Source organism: Ambystoma mexicanum, chromosome 1p (assembly GCF_040938575.1).
Source record: "Ambystoma mexicanum isolate Mex_15411 chromosome 1p, UKY_AmexF1_1, whole genome shotgun sequence".
In the NCBI taxonomy this organism is placed as follows: Eukaryota; Metazoa; Chordata; class Amphibia; order Caudata; family Ambystomatidae; genus Ambystoma; species Ambystoma mexicanum.
The window spans coordinates 1,175,947,148-1,175,966,421 of NC_090921.1; the positions used below are offsets into that span (position 1 = coordinate 1,175,947,148).

At 47.3% G+C, this 19,274-nt stretch overlaps 1 protein-coding gene across 1 annotated transcript in view; it reads right to left on the bottom strand.

Moving 5' to 3' along the window:
- Positions 1-13,222: 13,222 nt before the first annotated feature.
- The window catches only part of NFKBID (NFKB inhibitor delta), a 66,264-nt gene continuing 60,212 nt past the window's right edge, over positions 13,223-19,274 (bottom strand). The window contains exon 9 of the mRNA XM_069641077.1: positions 13,223-13,288. Coding sequence (XP_069497178.1) covers positions 13,223-13,288 — 66 coding nt within the window. The remainder of the gene's footprint in view (positions 13,289-19,274) is intronic.

Here is a 19,274-nt window from a genome sequence, read left to right on the forward strand (position 1 = left end):
AGCCTGCCGCGTTTTCCGCGCCCTTGAAAAACCTGTTGTTGGTTCGCACCAGCCTGTCAACTGGTTGTGGAATCTGAATCACTGTTGTGAGACCTATTCGAGAAAGTTACAAATTTCTTGTTCCTTCTTGGATTTTGTCTGTTGTTTGATGTAGCTTGGTTTTGTTGATCGTAAAAGCCAGCTACTAGATAAGGATAAGTCTTGTCTTCTTTGTAGTTTTTTATATCATTTTGTAATTTCCAAAGTTTTTTATCGATTGTGAATTTCTTGAACTTAATTATTTCTTCTTCTATTTTCTCCAGGTGGGTCTTAATTTCTGAAATTACGCAATCTGTTTTGATTTTTTCTTCGAGAGTTTTCAGTTCTTTTTTGGCTTTTTGTTTCTTCCTCAGCTGTCTCAATAACTAGGATAATCCAGTCGCGTGAACATTTGTTTCCAACGCCGCTGAATTTCTTCATAAACCTAGGGTTATCGAGGAAGACACGTGGTATATTGCGTACTTGTAAGCCCTCTGGTATCACACCAGCCTTTAAATATTCGAGCATTAGTTGGCCATGGGACTCTGTTCGAATTAGTTTTTTCTTTTTTTGTAACAGGATATCTAGATCATTAGGGCCAGGGTTTTTATCTGGTCCAACCGGTGTTGTTGTTACACCTAAGAGTGATGGAGTATCTAACAGTTTTTTATAGAGGTTGTCAGAAAAACTGACAATATTAACGCTATCCATTAAGTGTTAGTGGCTAAATACGCCCTACAACCAAAGGGGTTGTCCAAAATAATCTCTAAAATACGGGCAGGGAACGGTTGATAGAGGACTGTCAGAGTGGGAGTCAGCCGCAGGAGTAGGAGGAGCAGAGAAAGTAAAGGCAAAGGCGTCCATGGACACTCGCTTAATGGGCTGAATGACTGAGAAGGAAGGTGGCAGTGCTGGGGTAGGCTTTGCTTCAGGTCAAGAAGTTTCAGGTGAGAGGAGAGCAGAAAGTGGTCAGTCCAAGAGAGAGAAGTGGTGAGAGTGTTAGAGAGCGGGATGTCTGAGGAGATGAGTACACCCAAGGTGTGTCTGGCAAAGTGCGTCAGACCAGAGGGTCAAATGGAAAGGAAGAGAGAGTAGCAAAGGTTGCAGAACAGACAATAGGAGGGATTAGAAGCATCCAGGTGGATGTTGAGGTCTCTGAGGAGGGGAAAGTGAGCAGTCAAAGCAAGGAGTGGAGAAGAGAGGTCAGTCCATTCTGAGCAGAAGAGGGTGATCTTGCCAGGTCACCTGCAGATGGTCGCCACAGTCAGAGAGAGGCCAGGAGAGACCGTGAGCCTGCAGACTAGGCATTCAGAGGAGGAGTAGGCCTGTGTAGGAATGATAGAATCAGGCACCCACTCTGGAAAAATCAGGGCCACTCCACCTCTGGGCCTGTTAGTTCTGGGCTCTGACAGGATCTTGTAGCCCTCAGGGAGGAGAGTCTCAAAACTTGTGACAGGGCTGGCTGAGAACCATGTCTCAATGAGAGCAAGCACATCCAGTTCAAGGTCCTTGAGGAGGTGGCAGATGTCAGAGGGGTGTTCGACAACATAGTGAGAGTTGAGCGTAGCTAAGTCGAGAAGGTTGCCACATTTGAAAGACTTCCTGGTGGCATGCAGGAGTGAGGTACATCCAGCAGAGGTGGTAGGAGCACACAAGAATGTGCAGAGGCAGTAGTCTGAGTTGGCATAGGGGCCAGAGCTGTGGCTCCTATGCCACCTCCTTCCTCTGCTGCCTAAGAGGTGTTAGAAGGAGTGGCAGGAGAAGGGAGGAAATTGATAAGACACAGGAGACGCCTATCAAGAAGGAGGAGATTGGGCTGAGAGCCCTGGACCATGACAGTACCATTTAGATAGACATTGATGATGGTCTTGGAGGATTGGAAGGAGGCCAAGAGGACCTCCCACTGGGTGCCACCATTAAAGGGAGAGGAGCAGAAAGGAGAGAGAACAGAGACCATATGAGGGCTCCAAGTCTGGAGAGGGGCCTGTAAAGACCGGAGGGGGGTGTCTGTACTTCCGCTCTCTATATGTTAGAGGAGAGGCACAGAGGACCCCAGCCAAGATTCTCTATTATTGGTACGTGGTCGAGCAAACAAGGCCTAGCTTCTCAGGAGGTGATGCAGGCTGGTTCTTAAGTACAGTGTAGTTCCCAAGCACCCACAAAGGAATGTCCGCACACGGTATTGGTTAAAACACAGTCTTTATACAATTAATATTCAAGGTCATGTACACTATCACAATAACTCACTTTGTGCTCAGGAATCAACAATGTTAAATATATACAGTTCTAAAGTGGTACCACAAACGTTATCAGATCTCATTAAAGTGCATACGGTCAGAATGACACACAGATCAAATAAAAGAGGAAACCAGCAGCAGAGAGAGGTAGGAAAGCAAGATGTTTGAACAATTGGCAGAATACTGGTCGCTACCGTTAAACAGAGCTCTGTGTGGAGATCCCCCCACCTGGGCAACCTGAAGAAGAAAGATACAAGCCCAGTCCTTATATTGTTCACACTAGACTTCCCAATAGTTCTGCAACCCCAAAGTACCTGGCATTGTAGCGTTCCACGTCAGGGAATCGACGGCCCTTCTTGAGTGTCCTCCCTTTAAATCAGGAGTCACAGGTCATTGAACGTCCGACGGAGAACAGGTCGAGCTACGACGGTGAAGTGGCAGCCTCGTTCCTAGCGGTGCTCGTTGACGGGGAAGCGTAAAAATCCTGCAAGGAAGAGGCGTGCGGGGCACCTCGGTGTCGATAATTCTGGACTGCAAAGAGTTTGAAGAACTGTGGGCCAGCAAGGGCGTTGAGTCGTCAGCGTCTCTGTGGTCTTTAGGTGGCGGGAAACCCACCAGTGGATGCTCCTCGGCGCGTCGACGGTCAGGCCTTCTCCAGCAGGATACAGCGGCGACGATGCGGACGAGAGTGTCCCTGGATCAAATGAAGTTCTTAAGCAAAATGGGAGCACGTCGGCTCCGGTCGGCGACCGCGGTCATCGACAGTGGCGGACAACAGTCCGGGCGCTTCTCCTTGGAGTTCCGCCCCAGTCCCCGTCTCGGGTAGGCAGCCTGTCGAAGGTCTGTCTACCAGGGAGCTTTGGCAAAGGTCAGCTGGTGCACGATGGTCCCTCGTAGCTCGGGAAGAGGGCACCTTACCAGGTCCTCTCTGGGTCAGTCCTTGGAGGCACAGCAGCTTTCAGATTGTGAAGGAGAGCAACAGCAATTCTTCTCGCCCAGCAGGGCTTCAAGGTCAAGCTTCAGTTACTCCAGTTACTCGTCGTAGTGGACTTCAGCTTTTCAACACGATTCCTAGCAGTGAGAGGTCCCAGATATACTGTTGATCTCCCATTAATTCCGCTGGGTCACACTCAAGCATCCAATCACGACTAAGGGCATTCATGCAGGCAGGCAGCCAATCAGGCACACACTGCATTCAGGCCATTCACTTCTCTCCGGACACTCACAACAAGTTATGTGTATTGGGACAAGTACAGAGCCATTCAACACTCCATACTGCATTCATACCGGTTTCAGGCAGGGCTGTCTCAGTCATTGTGTCAAACACCAGATACTAGATACCCACAACATAGAATGTGTTTTCATCACACACTCCATTCACCCAGGTCCCACCCACAGGCGTACCCACAACACACAGTCGTTGAGAAGGCTCCAGCCAGTCTGGTCGGCACTTCCCCACCCTACCATATATGGAACTTCCACCCAACAGCCAGTCAGGGGGAAGGGACAGAGTCAGGGCTTCCCGGGACTTCGGGAAGATCAAGGTAACAGGCAATGGAAGGCAAGAGGCCACGGGGGCCATCTTGTCTCCATCAGGAATCTACTGATTCCAATGACAGGGCCTAGGCATCCCAAAATGGAGGACGCTGAGGGCACCAATCATTTCAACACAGAGCTGCCACCAGCCCGTACCCTGCTCTGTGGGTCACACACATGTGCCCAAAAACATACATTAGGGGCACAGGGTTGTACCCCCCACCCATGGGTGCCATAAGGGTATCCCATGGGTCTGTTCACCAAACCAAAAGAGAGCTGCACCGCCACATGAACTCCTGCGCGGGAAACACGACAGAACACACGATAAAAAGCAGTAAAGGACAAGGATACGCAGGCCCTGTTCCTCCGATGCATTTCAAGCATCACAGGGCTGACAAAGAGGATACCGGTGAGAGTCTGTCTAGAGGAAGTGCTGATGTGGGTATCAGCGATAGGGAGGCCGGCCTGGGTTGGAGACCAGGATATCCCTCTTGAACATTTTCCTTCCAGACTTAGTGAGAGGGATAGGATAGGAGATATAGTAGCAGTTTGAGAAAATGGGAGAGATTTAGAGTACCATAGAGGGTGTGAGGAGGCAAGAAGGGACAGCGAGGGAGGAAAAGAAGCACAGCCCAGAGCCATTCACCACAGGAAGCATCGGAGGGGGAGGGTTCACATAGGAGGTGGCACAAGAAGGTAACACCACAGGGGAATGCAGGAACAGCATGGAAGGAAGATTGGGGGGGGGAAATCCACTGCGAGAACACCCAGATTCAACCCTCACAGAAGAGGGGAAAAACGCATAGTTTTTAAACACAGCAGCAATGCAAACCTCCCAGATTCAACTTTCCTAAAAAGAGGGGAAAAGGCCTCGTTTTTAACACAGCTTCAATGCAAAAATACCCAGATTTGACTTTCCTAAGAAGAGGGGATAAAAGGCCAAGTTTTTAACACGGCAGGAATGCAACAAAACAAAATGTGACTTTCCTAGAGAGATGTGAGAGAAGGCTAAACAATACAGTACACAGAGATGCTTATGGGTGGGGTGAAGAGAGAAATAAGAGTAATTAAATGGGTGCGTCTATTTAGTGGGGTGCAGTGATTCCTGCCCACTGCACCTACTTTAGCAGGCAAAGCAGGTTGATGGCTGCAGGCTTCTTGCTTCCCCCGCTGACACCAGCAGACACAATCTGGAGTGGCTCCTGTAGGAGCTGCATGAACATTTGTCCATCCTGATGCCTTCAGGAAATATTTCTCTGCACCTCTGGAATTTGATCAGCTCCAGAATTGTCCTCAATGTGTTATCGCATAGGTTGTGTTCTTTGATAACTGTCAGCGTTATTGGGCTGGCGGCCCACATTGGGCAAGAAAGTGGACCTATTCCTCAGCTATGGAGACGTTGGTTTATGGATCTGGGAGTGGATGCGGTGACATGACATCTGCTGTATTATATTCTTTTCCTGGTTTGTGTATGATTGTAAAATTGAAAGCCTGGAGGCGTTGACCTCATCTCTCTATGTGTGGTGGCATATTGCACTGGGGAGTTCCATATATGGTCACCAAAGACTGAAGGTTGGTAACTATGGGAAACAGTTTCCCCAAGGAGAATCTTCTGAAAATGTTCCCCGGCCCATTTGACCACTAGCCCTTCCTTTTCAGGTTGAGAGTAGCGTTTTTCGACATACGGCAAACGTTTGATGTCATACGCTATTACTGTTCTTGGAGTTTCTTGTCCTGGTTGATGGTGAGCCGTAATCACTCCCAACCCAACCGGACTGGCATCTACCGCCAGGTCTGTGAACATGGCCAGGTCGAAGTATCCCATATGGCCCACCAATGAGATTTCTTTCTTGATCTGGGTGAACGCACTCATGAGACCATTGAAAGATTATCCCTTGCTTGGCTAGTTCTGAGTGGGGCACTGGTGGTGATGAAATCCCCGAGACATCTGCTACAGTAACTGCCCATCCCTAGGAATGATTTGATGTTGCTGATGTCTTATGGGGGAAAAGATTTCTGAAATGGCAGCCACTTTTCCTAGGTCTGGACTCATCCCCCCTGTATGAGTAAATGTGTCTGAAGAATGTGAGATGCGTCTTGTGAAATACGCATGTTCAAAGTCAGCCCTGCTTACAGTAAAGTACGACAGACTTGCTGCAGCCTTTGATTAATGTTCACTGGTGCCACCAAATATTAAGATGTCGTCACTATAATTGAAACAGTTCCTCAAGTGACAAATGACCTTCTGGATACTCTCTTAAAAGATCTCCGCTGCTGAGCATATGCCAAAACTAAGCCTCTTAACTAAACACCCATATATGTTTGGCAAACGTGGTGATGTACTTGAAGTGCTCTTATAATTTGATCTGGTTGTATCCTTTGTTCAAATCGAATTTTGAGAATACTTTGGCATCATTTCGTAGACTGATCATGTCATCCAGGTGCACCCCATGGTGTCTCTTACGTCCAATTGCCTTGTTGGCTTGCCTCATATCTACGCATATGCATATTTTATCAGTTGTTCCCTTGTTTGGTACTGCTACAATATGGGATACCTATGGTATTGGACCAGTGGTTGGTTTGATGACATCATCCGCTTACAGACATCACATTTCCTTCTCAACCTAAGATTGGAGGTGAATTGGTATTCTCTGCAGAGATCTTGTCACCATTGTTATTGACTCGTCAATGTGAAGAGTTACTGGGTCTCCTTGTCCGCATTCTATGCTTTTGAATAGAGCTGGAAGTGTTTGCATTACTGGTGTATTCTGCTGCATGGTATACGTTACTGCTGCAATGTTCATCTCGATGGCTGTGGGGTGCGCCAGCCGGTTGCTTCCAGGGACTTCTCCCTGAAGGACATGAATCTCGGCAAGCGTATATCTGCCTTTATAGCTTGGCGGCGTGGAAAATGTCAGCGATTTCGTACTGAGCCCTTCGCGGCCAATTGGATAACTTTCCATTCCGACTGTTCACCATGATGGTAGAATTATTTTCCAAAACTCTGATACAAACATGATGTTCAGGGTGGCACCCGTGTCAATGATACATTTGGTTGATGTTCCTCTATGAGCATGTTGTCACTTTCAGGTAATGTCGCTAGGCCATTCATCATGCATGCGTAACTCATCTCTCTCTCTCTCTGGACAGCCGGGGTGAATGAGATCTGCCGGTCACTTCTCGCACGTGATTTACAAGATCTCTTCTTGCATTCATGTCCCTTCTCGGTGTGGAGCTACGCACATTAATGTCTTGCCTGATTGATGTGAAGCTATTTCCCTGTGGTGAACTGGGTACAGAATTGCTGACTGCCACCAGGTTGTTCTCTTTACCACAATGTGTGCATTTTTGTCGAAACGCAGGGCACCTCACTCCTTCCTCGTGAGGGAAAGGTAGGCTGCATCGATAACATCGTCCTGATGATTGTTACCTCTTCAGGTGGATTGTTGCTGGGGTATTTCTTCTTTCCTCCTGGTGTAATCTGGTATATCTATTCCTTCATGGATCCTTTGCTAGTCTCTATTTTTTGCTTCTTGGATGTCTGCTCTGGCTTCGGTTCGTGCCATCAGTAGTATTGTCACAAGAGAGCGTGGTTCTCAGAGTAGTTTCTTTCAAAATGACAAAGACGGGCACCCTTCAATGATTCTAAGTCTGATGGCTTCTTCATTTGTAAAACTTGTGGAAGTAGCAGTGTGCTACTAGTTTGCCTAGACGGATTGCTAAGGCGTCCAGGGATTCACCTGCTATCTGGCACGTTTTGTTAAACGTCAGTCGCTCATGATCAATGTTGCTCTGGGGGGTCATAGTATGCACTTAGTGCTTTCCCGAGTCTCGTGTATGAGTCAACCTCATCTGACGGGAAAGTGGGGATGAGATCCTTGACTTCCTCACCCACTAAGTATACCAGCAATCTCCTAGCGACTTGTCGAGTGCACGCTCATTGTAGGCTGCAAGGAAAGCAGCGGTGTTGGGCGCATCTTCTTTAATTTGTTCTTGAATGTGCCCCTAAGCGAATTGGACACAGTCGTCAGGTACAGACGCAGTACAGCCTTTGCGCTGGCCTGGATGTATGGCCTGAACGGGGTTATAGCAGTAATCTTATCCTCATCGCCATTTTCATGAAGCGGACAGGAGGAAATATTGAAGAGTTGAGAGGGTGCCTGGGTGTACACGAGCTCAGAAAGAAATACACATGGACATCAGCGTAACTTCAACCTTCTTTATAGCCTTTGTGCAGGGAACTACTGTGCACGGTACATCTCTATCGCTTTGCATCATGTGACGCTCTTCTGCCTTGGGCTGGGGACTATAAGTGGGCATGAGAAAGGATCCTACCAATAGCAGTGATCATTTTATCACTCTCTCAAATGGGTAGGCACTTGGTACTCTTAGCCATGCCACTAGACGTTCCCAGAGTCAGGGAAGGGACCTCGCCTGACTTCCCAGAATGCTTACGTCCTTATAATGTTGTTGGTACTCTTGTTCAGAGGAGAATTGCCTAGCATTTCGGTGCTGGACTGCCCCAGGGCAGGACAAAGACTGATATGTTTGGGATATTTCTTCTCTGTGAAAGATAGTGAGCTAAAGACTCTGGGTAAGTCTCTCATAACCAGGACTAATGTCTGGCAGAGAGACTCCCAGGACCCCCCTTGTTAATTTACATATTCAAGTAACTTTGGGTCTCACCCTAAGTTACTAGGGGAATCCAGACATGGACCCCTTGCTCACTATTCTTAGAGAGGCACAGCTCCTCCCTACTGATGAGGTCCAACCAGACCGAAACACGTGTCTGGGGATGCTGTTGGTACTGTTGTTCAGAGGAGAATTGCCTAGCATTTCGGTGCTGGACTTCCCCAGGGCAGGACAAAGACTGATATGTTTGGGATATTTCTTCTCTGTGAAAGATAGTGAGCTAAAGACTCTGGGTAAGTCTCTCACAACCAGGACTAATGTCTGGCAGAGAGACTCCCAGGACCCCCCTTGTCAATTTACGTCCTTAGAAAGCCTAAAGGAGTTAGGTCATCCTTCTTCAGTTTCCAGAAGCTAAAGCAGCAGCACTAAAGCCTTATTTTTGACTGCCATCTGCTCAAACATCAAAAGAATCACTGGTGCTCTTGCTTGAAATCTTTGCAAGTTACAGGCAATCTAGATCTGGTGTTCTTTGTATTCTGGTATTTGTAGTTTCCCTTTCCATTTTTGAGCTACAAAATCAGGACTACAAGTCCCATGATGCAAAGAAAGAACTGGGACTGGTTGAACATCTCCCAAATGTTATAGAGCATGGTGTCAAGCATTGCCACCATGTTTTCCCACACCCATCCCCTAGACTCCATCTTTACTTTACTTCAGTCCCCAATAAAAGTGGCTGAATAAACGCATCCTGTGACATTTGATTCGGTTTCTAATGAAATATGCATGTGTATATGGAGCAATAAAGTCAATATTGTATGTATAGAAAGGGAAAACACAGCTGTACAAGATTTTTCTGAGAGGGAAGTGGCTCAAAATGTTTAAAACGCTGGACGGATTTGTTGTTCGTCTGCCTTATACACTATTGCATTACCTGTATATTCCTCTGGCAAAGGCTTCTGGCCACGATGTCTTCAATCATCTGATTGGGTGGCCTTCGGCACATTATGCTCTTTTGGACACAGAACAAAATATTGCAGTCATATGATCATTGCAGAGAACTACTTTATTATCGGTTAGAGACCATTTCGCCCACTTCCAAGTGTCGTTCTCATGACATCAGAGCGTCAACATTCAACGAAAAAAGTACAGTAACTGGTCAAGTGTAAAGTGACAGAAACACAGACAACACACACTGAGCCTTATGACACAATTTTTCCCATGTGGGGTCAGAGAAATCAAAATGTGCACTTCAATAAATATAAAAATAAATAACATTTTCAAGGTGCATTATTTGTAGAATCCAGCAGAACAATAGTGACATGTGAGCATGCGCGCAAACTCGGGAGAAGAGGGAGAGGCTCTGCGAGATTCTCAGCTAGCCCATTGGTGGAGGATGGCGAATGTTGGTGAGGGCGCAAAGTGAGAATGGCGAGTTGGCTACAGATAGATATTTAGAGAGCAAAAGAGCCAGAGATGGAGAAGTAGGGAGGGATGGAGACAGTGGAAGTAGAGAGGGATGGAGGGAAGGGAAAACGAGAGAGTGCGTGCAAAGGTTAAATAGCAGGCAGCACATATAGCCAATGGCGCAACTACAACACCTTCATACAAGTTATGGTGGACTTGAGAGCGGGGGCAGATTGGTCACACAGCCTAAAATACAGCATGTGAATTATTCTTCCTCTCCTGGAAGGGGAGAGGATATATAAATTGGTGGGCAGCTGGCAGTACTAAATCACCTGGGTGCCTGGGGTGACCTCCATGGCAGCTGGTCTTGATATATGTGTGAGACGCTGGAAAACAGAAGGTGCGAGCCAGGCTACAAAAGGCAATAGAGTGGTGAAACAAAGTGGGACAGGGAGTGGGAGTGGGACCACACGGGAAATGGGCAGAATAACGCAGCGTGAGGTGGGAGGAAGTTTGCACTGCTGGACAGGCTTACTACAAAACTAGAGGGGAGGGTTGAACTAGTGGCAAGGAACTGAACAGCGGGATGGAGAATGGAGTGAAATTGCACAGCGGGATGTGGGGAGAGGGAAAAATTCTGTGGGCTCGGAGGAGTAGGGAGCATCAGAACAAACGTGCAGTAGGGGGAGCGGGTCTACTGACTATGACTTCAGGGCAGCAGAAGGCCATGGTGAGAAAAGTGCTGAACTTCAGCGATGGAAAAGGAACTGAAATTAGGAACATAAAGGACTCAAGATGGGGAAATAAGATATTGGGCCTCATTACAAGTATGGCGGCAAGGCAACAACGGCGCCGGTATCGCTACCGGCACCATTGCTACTGTACCGCCATACTAGGAGTTCTGCTCGGGGGTGCCCTTGCAGCCAGCATGTCTGACCTGGTGGCCGTACCTGCACCCGCGAGCAGAACATGATGGTAGCACTGGTACCGTTAGTAACGGTACCAGTGCTACCACCCTCCCCATTCCCATTTGAGCCCTACGGGGCTAAAATGGGAATGGGGATGTACCAGGCCCGGCACCCGCGAAAGGGCAATTACCGGGTCCGGCTGGGCCAGAATAGCCCGGTAATGCCCATTTGCGGGTGCCGGACCCGGATGCAAGTTTGGAGGTAGCCTTGCCGGTAAAACCGCCAAGGCTACCTCCAACCTCGTAATGAGGCCCATTGTGTGTCTCTATCATTACAGCAAAGAATCCTCAATGTTATAAACCTTGGCAATCGTTATCTGCTAAACTTAATGTAAACTATTTCTGGGTTATCACTGCAATAGAAAGAGGATCCAGCCCTGACGTCGATAATGTCTCAATGTGGATTGTTTAGGTGTTATTTGAGGTGCCAGAGAGGTTTGAAAGACTCTTTAGAGAAACCTCCAAATCCTACGGTGGCCACTGCAACCATGGTGGATGGTAGGATTTATGGGCAACGCTAATCCAATGTTGAACCATAGTTGCACTGGAGGTGTTGATGGGCTGGAATGCTACTCTGATGTCGCATTAATGCGTTTCACTACTGTGCACCTTAAAAGATGGTGGCATTCAGAGAGAAATTCGGGGATTTCTTCACGGTGGACCTGAAATGCTCTGGAACTCAGATATCAAAAATAACAGAGACCTGTTAATGCAGCATGCTTTAGAGAATTAAATTGTGAGGTTCCCCTTACAAAAAAACAACAAAAAGAAAACATGTATGATAGCCGGTATGGGTAAGGTGTAATCTTTGCCTTGACTATAATAATAGCCATGGATGTAGAGAGACATCTCGAAAGCAGGACTGGGAAAGCAAGAGAAAGCATAGCGGGATTGAGGAATGAAACATGCATAGAAGTGAATGGAGAGAAAGCAAGAGGAAGAGAGGTAGACAGACAAAATGGTGATAGAAAACGGTGAGTAAGAGAGAGGGGGAAAAAGATAAAACAAAGAAATAATCGTATACAAGTGTAAACAACAGTAATTTTGAGTGATTGGCGTGCTGGACGGAGCAACACAGGTTCGAACCCCGGGTCCGTGCTTAGAAACCTCTGGGTATTAAGCGCGTTATAAATAACCTATAATATCATATATCTGAGCAAATGGAGTGCCGAGGCAGGCCACTGTGAGCCTGCAAGCAGGGTGGGATAGTCCAGAAGAAACGAGTGACCAATCAAAAGTACTGGTTTGGACCAAATCGGAGTAGGCCAAACTGTCGAGGGACACCCCTCTAGCCCAGCCATCCATGAGTGACGCCTCAAGTAAGGGTATTCCACATCGGGTGCAGGGTCCATTTCATGACACAACCAGACAATTTCCTTACTTGCATTGTCAATATTTAAAAAAGAAACAAGATGGCACATGCTTGCATTTCACAGAAATGACGACAGGTCGCAGCCGGTCGGGCTGCACCAGCAAGAAACGATTTCACAGAAATCATAAAGGTTCATTGTGCAAGTACCTAGAGGGGACAATGGCTCCGCTTGGAATGATGCCCAGGGTTCCTTAAGAAACGGTACACCTCACAGAAGGACAGGGGAACTCAATATCAGAGCTCATGGTGAGATGGTACATTGCATGGCCCAATGGTATGCTGTTTTCCATTGGTTAGATGTTATGAAAAGAAACCAATGCACAACGGACACCGATGTCAATTTCATCACTGTACATGACATATATCAATCATTACCATAAAGTAAGATTATGGGCATGAATAAATGTATATATATATATATATATATATATATATATAAATAAAATCATGCCGCTGCTGTCATGGTTCTGTTTGGCCGAAAGAAAGGTGCAATGATGAGGTGTCAATTTAGTCCCATTTTTTGAAGGGGGTGCTACATTTTCTATTCTCAATCCGTCTCTCTGATTTAGCTCCGGTAATTTCGAAGCAATCATTGTGAGAATAGCAATGCATTGGGTGGACTGTGGAGACTGATGGTATAGTTTGGCACCAACAAGGGTTGGTCTGGTGAGACGCCCATCCCAACGTATACATAATTTTAGACAACTGCAGCATGGGATTTCTTAAAGCGACACTTAAGTACTTTCAACCTATGGAACAGAGCTGAAGGTCTTTCAATAAAGGCCGTTTGGGGCACCCAGGGAAGTCAGGCGACCATACAGCATTTCCAAGCTGAGCCATTGTCCCTTTGTTTACTTGCACACATCCAAGTTCATTTGATTCAAACAAACAGTCTCTGAGGGCAATAAAATATGTGGTTCCTACAATGTATCTGGAAAATACAGACTTGAAGAACAGAGCAAAAAAAGGCCATCTTCCTCCAAAGAGATACAATATCCTTCCACCTTTGGGAAGGCTAAACTGGGACTAGAAAAGTAGTCCAGGTCTGTTGTGGTCCTACAAGGACATAGACCGGTGTCGGGAGGTTGACATTGCACGACTTCTCTTTAACACTTGCCGCATCTGCCAAAAAGAAAACAAAATAAAGTCAGTAAATAAACGTTAGCAGTGGAGAAAAGTTGAAAAAAAGGCAAGCAGGACTGACATCATCAATGGAGATGAAAGGCTACATCCATCCCAATCCACCAAGAGGAGGAGGGCGATGGCAAAGGGTACTGACAGCATTAGGGACAGGACCCTTCTGATATTGGCTATACAGGTAGGACAGCATTGGGTGATGTGCGCAACTGTTCTGATCACAGGAGCCTCACCTCTTTCTGCTGCCCTTTTTTACTAGCAGGGAAGGGATGCAGGTGAGACTGGCAGCAATGGGAAGGAAGCCATGTCTTGAGTCCCAGGACAGAATAGTGATGCGGGAGGCACTGTCCCTTTCAGGACCATTGGGACATCAATAGCAGAACGGATTGGCAGCAATTAAGAAAGAAGCCCCGAGTACATTCCCAGAAAAGGGGCGGGGAGGGGGGCAAGCTGTGGGTAATGAAGAGGGGACTGAAGTTTAAAGGATTCAGCACATTGACAGCTACAAGATACTTAATTCAACTATTTGAAATCACTTTTTTGGCAGAGGAATGTGCAAATTTCCATGTGGAGAATGGAATTGGACATATGGGTAACACAACAGGTAACATTGTACTGCCTGCTTTTTTTTTTTCAAGCCGCATAACAAAACAGAAGCCACAGTAACAATTGTCAAGGTCCCAATCTGGCTGCAGGGAGTCGAAGGAACTCTGGGGGATGTAGAAGGAACATTAAAATACAGTCATGATGCTGAAGTATACCTCTTAGGCTCCACACCTGGAATTTATATTTTAAACACAGTGAAATCTATGGAAGACTTTTACTCCCTAGCACCTATTTTATTTTTTTTTTAAAACGCATTTTCTTTGATTTGAGACTCAAAACCATCATGAAAGGGCATAGCTCAACCACTGGCTTTTGGCGGGGGGAGAAGGCACTTCATGGCCAGTCAATGCATTGGTGTATTGAGGAGTTATGAAATTAAGAGATATGGCTGAAGCAGTTTCCCCATCTCACTACACAATAAAGCCCCCGTCAAGAGGCCCGGTTTCTAGAATTTCCTAAAACTTAAACGGGTGATGGGGCTTACCCATCTCTAACTGGAAGTGTTGTGTTCCATCTCTGAGGGGGCTTAAAACGTTGACAGATTACCTGTGGCTAGGAGAAAATGCGATGGATCAACTTCCTGGGCAACAGTGATTCAGGGATGAATATCAGTTTTTAATCCATCAATCAGCCCCACACCTCTAGTACACTAGAAGGGATCCGAACGAATTGGACTACAGGTAAATTTATAAGACCTCCTTGTCCAATTTTGGTAGCGTGGACAGAACGGCAGGCTTATCTCCACAAGGTCGTGAATCGTTGGTTTGTTGCAACACAGCGAAAATACAATTGTAACCCAATGATAAAAGGGACTGTCCAGTCAAGGTTGTATAACAATACCTACTTTATTATTACTACAACAGACAGATCTAGCACACTACATTTACAACCCACACTGCAAAGGAACACAGAGGACAGACAGTTTCACAAAGGAAAGGGATACACTCTGGATACTGACAGGAGGGTAGTTGGTAAAGTAATCAGTCTTATAGTTCAAGATCATTTGGTTCCAACACCAAAGGGTCAAAGGGTCGTAACTGTCTCCAGGAGCCTTCGGAGAGTACCTGGTGCTGAAGAAGATCTTGGTGCTTGCCAGCATTGAAGCTGTTACAGGGCGCTTTGCAGCCCGTGAGACAAAGTTACTGGCGGGAGATAGCTGCAGGTACCAGGCGGCAGGCAGTTCGGCAAGCGAGGCTAGACGGACGTCTGCAGGCTGTCTGGCATGGCGGCTCGGACATTAATCGTTGTCTCTGTGCTGGTTGGAATCTAGAATGCTGGTCGAGGCATCTCAGACGGCTCTGGTGACTGCAGCGTGACAACAGTCTGCGATGCAGCCGGATGCGGTTGGAAGACTCGAATGTCTCGAAATTGTCCTTAAAAAGACGGATGCTGGATGATGCTTGTGTGGCACTCCTCTTAGCTTCTTCGCAGGGCTCATGTCCATTCAAGGTGGACGGCCCAAAGCTCAGGAGGGTGTTAGCAAGCAACAGCCTCGTCCTTGGTCCAGAGACTCTCTGGCACTTCCCACCTAGGAAGCTTGCTGTCAGAACAGAGCAGGGCACGCTGTGTGCTGGCTGGGTACCATTTCTGGAGCTGCTGGATGGCTGCTCTGAGTCCAGTATCTCCCTCTGTTCCCTGGGAGATGTTTAGGGGAGGGATCTTGCTTCCCTCTTGGAATGCCTTCCTTCACTGGCGGAAGATGTAAGGTAGACTGTACCTTCAGCTCGGGTCCAAAGGAATCCTTCTTACTCCTTGAAAAGTCTTCAGATGATCTGTTAAGGGAGGAGTTAAGCCCTCTTTTAAAGCCAAATGGGCCCCAGTGATTGGTGTAGGCTAAGCCTACCTTAATGAACCAAACCTGGGTCCCCACCAACAATCTTCTGTTATGCATGAGGTCAGGACCAGAGTGCTCTGCAACAGGACAGACAAGGAGGTGACAACATATACCTAAGTCCCACCCATCTTCCTGTATATTGTAGAGCAAAGCGTCTCTCTGGTTAACTAAGCCCTCTGTGACTTAATTAAAGTGCAGGTTTTCTCTTGAAGTATGTTCCGGGAGCAGACTTCCTGTCTCCTCCAAACCACATACTTCTCCCCTCTGAAAGGGGTCAACTCTGCAGGGTTTTGCCTATGGTAGTGGACCCAGACATGCATTTCACTGCTTTTCATACAGAGGGTGGGAACTAGCTTCAAGTTGACACATTGCACACCAAATGGGAGTTAGTCCTGTCTTCCTGTTGTCTCTCCGGCAACCAAACCCACTCAGCAGGCTTCCCTCAATTATCTCTCATTAGTATGCACTGCCACCAGCCAGAGGACAAAGGGATGCAGATCCATGGAGCCTATGATATTTTAATTAGGCTGCTCATGGCTAGTGGAAGGTGTGCCTTCCCCCTTCTTGGAATGCTTTGCTATACCCAGGGATGTCACAGTTCATGTGAATATGACAGGGGAACACAGCGCCTGAAGGCTGTGTCTTCCCAGAGTACAGGTGACTATGTGTTTGGTGCAGGGAGCAGATGAAATGGGTGCGGAATGGCCTCACTCATTTCTGAGTCTCTGAGCGCACTCTGCCTGTACAGGTGGTCGAATTCCTCACAGAACCCGCAAGCATTTTTTCATACTTTGGAATTCACTAGAAAAATGAATTCTGCGTGCAAGTAAGATCTGCCAAACAGGATCACCTTCATGGTACTATCCGTGCATAAAATGTGGTGTCACTGGTGTCAACCCGGATGGGCTTTCAGGCCCATGGGGTGAGCATCTGAAGCACGAACATCAATTTAGTGACATACAGGCAAACAACTTTCTGTGCACAGTCTAATGACAAAGCAGAAACTGTGAGGCAAGATGGCCATCCTGCAGAAACAAAGTTGTGTGCATGGACATCTGGATATCTGCTTCTTTGGACATTTCTTTAAATGCCGCTTGACACTGGAAAGGGGGGTCATTTTACAGTTGCCATTTGGCACATCAGAACAAAAGGTATTATTCAAAGAAAGTATACAATTAACCAACATGACTGCCAAGCCCATAAGCATGTCTAGGCAGAATGGGGTTTATTTTGAAAATGAAACCCCATGTTAAAACTCTACTGGCATTCTTACGTATTCAGCCAAATCTGGTGGCTTTGCACTATAACCTCGCAACGTGGAAGGCTAGCACCCTAACCGTAAAGCAGCAAACTGCCAAAGGCATATTCTGTGGCGTGGACAGAATTACAATTACAGTGTAATATGAAAAAGGGATAACAACGTACCAGCCTGTGGTGGAGCTGGGGAAGTGTGTAATTTGAGACCCAGGTCGAACTATTGGAATCAAGTATTCGGCAGCCCCCCTCACACAAAAAGGGATACCAACTGTATACAGTCCCTCCTAGGAAGGCACTTTGCTAAGCAGGGCGAATGTCACACTTCATTGAGGTGTGCACAACAAGTGAATTCTGAAGGAGTGGGCTACTCTTGGAGCCAGTAGAGGAGACAGCGATTGAGGCAAGGGATTTAGAAATGGTGACTATGGTCTCTGTTCTAGGGGAGGCATGGGTAGCAGTTAGGGCTGGCTGGCTGGAAACTCAGAGTCAGCAAGGATGACTTCTAACATTGTCAATATCCCAGCATGCTCAGCGGTTGCCACCCAGCGCCTCTGCCATGAGTAAGGCACCCTTGGATTGCTGCAAAATGATCAGGACACCGTAAATTGGAAGTGAACCCACTGTACCCAATGGGGTACTTGCAATCTAACAATCCCCTGTAGCATTTGCGTGTAAATGGCACAAGACAAACTCACGTTGGTTGTTGACCTGTATGAGATCGCAAAGACTCAAAGCCTCAAAGCCTCCTTCAAATGGAGAGAGACAGTTAGAACGAAAAAAATAGAGAGTCCCTTACCTTACGTCCCTGAGGAATACTATGCATGGCCTGCTGGAAGAAGTGAAGCTTGCATGCTCTTTAGGACCAGAAGACAAGGGCACAGTGAATGTGCCTGGGGTTGCCAGAGCCCCAAGAGCAGAAGACCGCTTCAGCTTTGAAAAATCTGTAAGGGAACATTTTTAGAATTGTACCTGAACCATGAGGTCCCACCTCTGGTTTCAGACAAAGGAAGACTTCATTTGAATCAAGCCCGGATCCAGCAGGAACCAGCCTTGCCTCCAGACTCCTGGGTTCCTGCACATCTTGCCCTGGAGTCGCAAGCTTGCCTTCGCAAAAGACTTCACTGTCACAACCCTCTCTTTGCAGTACTGCAGCTGTGAGGTCTATCCTAGTAAAAGAGCCTCCCGTGATGCTGTCAAATCACACCACAAACAGAGTCTGTGGACTAGGGGCCAATACCAGGCAAACTATGGCCTGACCTTTGGTCTTAGACAGCTTAGTCCTTAGAACCCAAGATGACAAGTTGCATAAAGTATTTTTGTACGTTCCATATATTACTTCAAAGGCCACCCTGCATTGCAATTGCCAGTTATCCAGCTTGCCGATTTGTTTCCATCCAGGTAGTCTCTTCTAGGTCTTTTCCATGTGGGCGTAGCTTGTGTTTTTAGTGAAGAATGCAATATTTATTTAGATATACTTGGACATCCCTTTTACTTAGAATTGACTGTATTATGATTGGCTGGACACTTCCTATGCTGGCCCAGCTCTCTGGGGAGTATAGCATGCCCTTGGCAAATGCCACCTAAGGTGAAGGTCTGGCAACGTCTCTCTCCTGCTGCTGGGCTTGCGGTCCTGTGGCGCTTCTCTTCTGCTGCTGGATGTCTGCTCTAGCGATGTTCCGCTGCTTCTGCAGGGGTCTTGCTCCTGTGGTGTCCCCCCACACTGTTGGGCCTGGTGCTGTGGGCGGCGGGCCACCTCTGCTGCGGTCGGATGACCGCATCGCTACCTTGCTGCCGAAATTACGGAGGATGCTTCGCTGTCCTGCTGGGTTAATGAGCCCCTCCTGCTGCACCCCTGGGACGGCGGCTCCGTCGCCAGTTGTTGGGCTCACTCATACGTCTCAGACATACATATGCAGTACGGCCTAAGGAGGACAGGAGCCATGTAGCAAGTCAACCATTCTTTATTTCTACATCACGTAACTGCCCAACCTCTTCCCCCGTCCATCCCCTTCCACCCTCCTCCCGCCCTGGCGTGCTCCCTCCCTTAAAGGAGCCACATCCTTTTCACTCACAACAGAAGGGAGTAAACTATCTACTGATGCCCGTTTGACAGTGACTGGAACAGCTCGGAGCCAATTTGTGATTCACGATTGGGCATGGCGTAAAGACCCATCTTCTCCCCCTTGTTCCCATTCGGGCATGCAAAGATTCCAACACAAATCACAATCTAAACAAACTTGTGGGAGCTCCTCGAGTGGGAACTAACATGGTAAA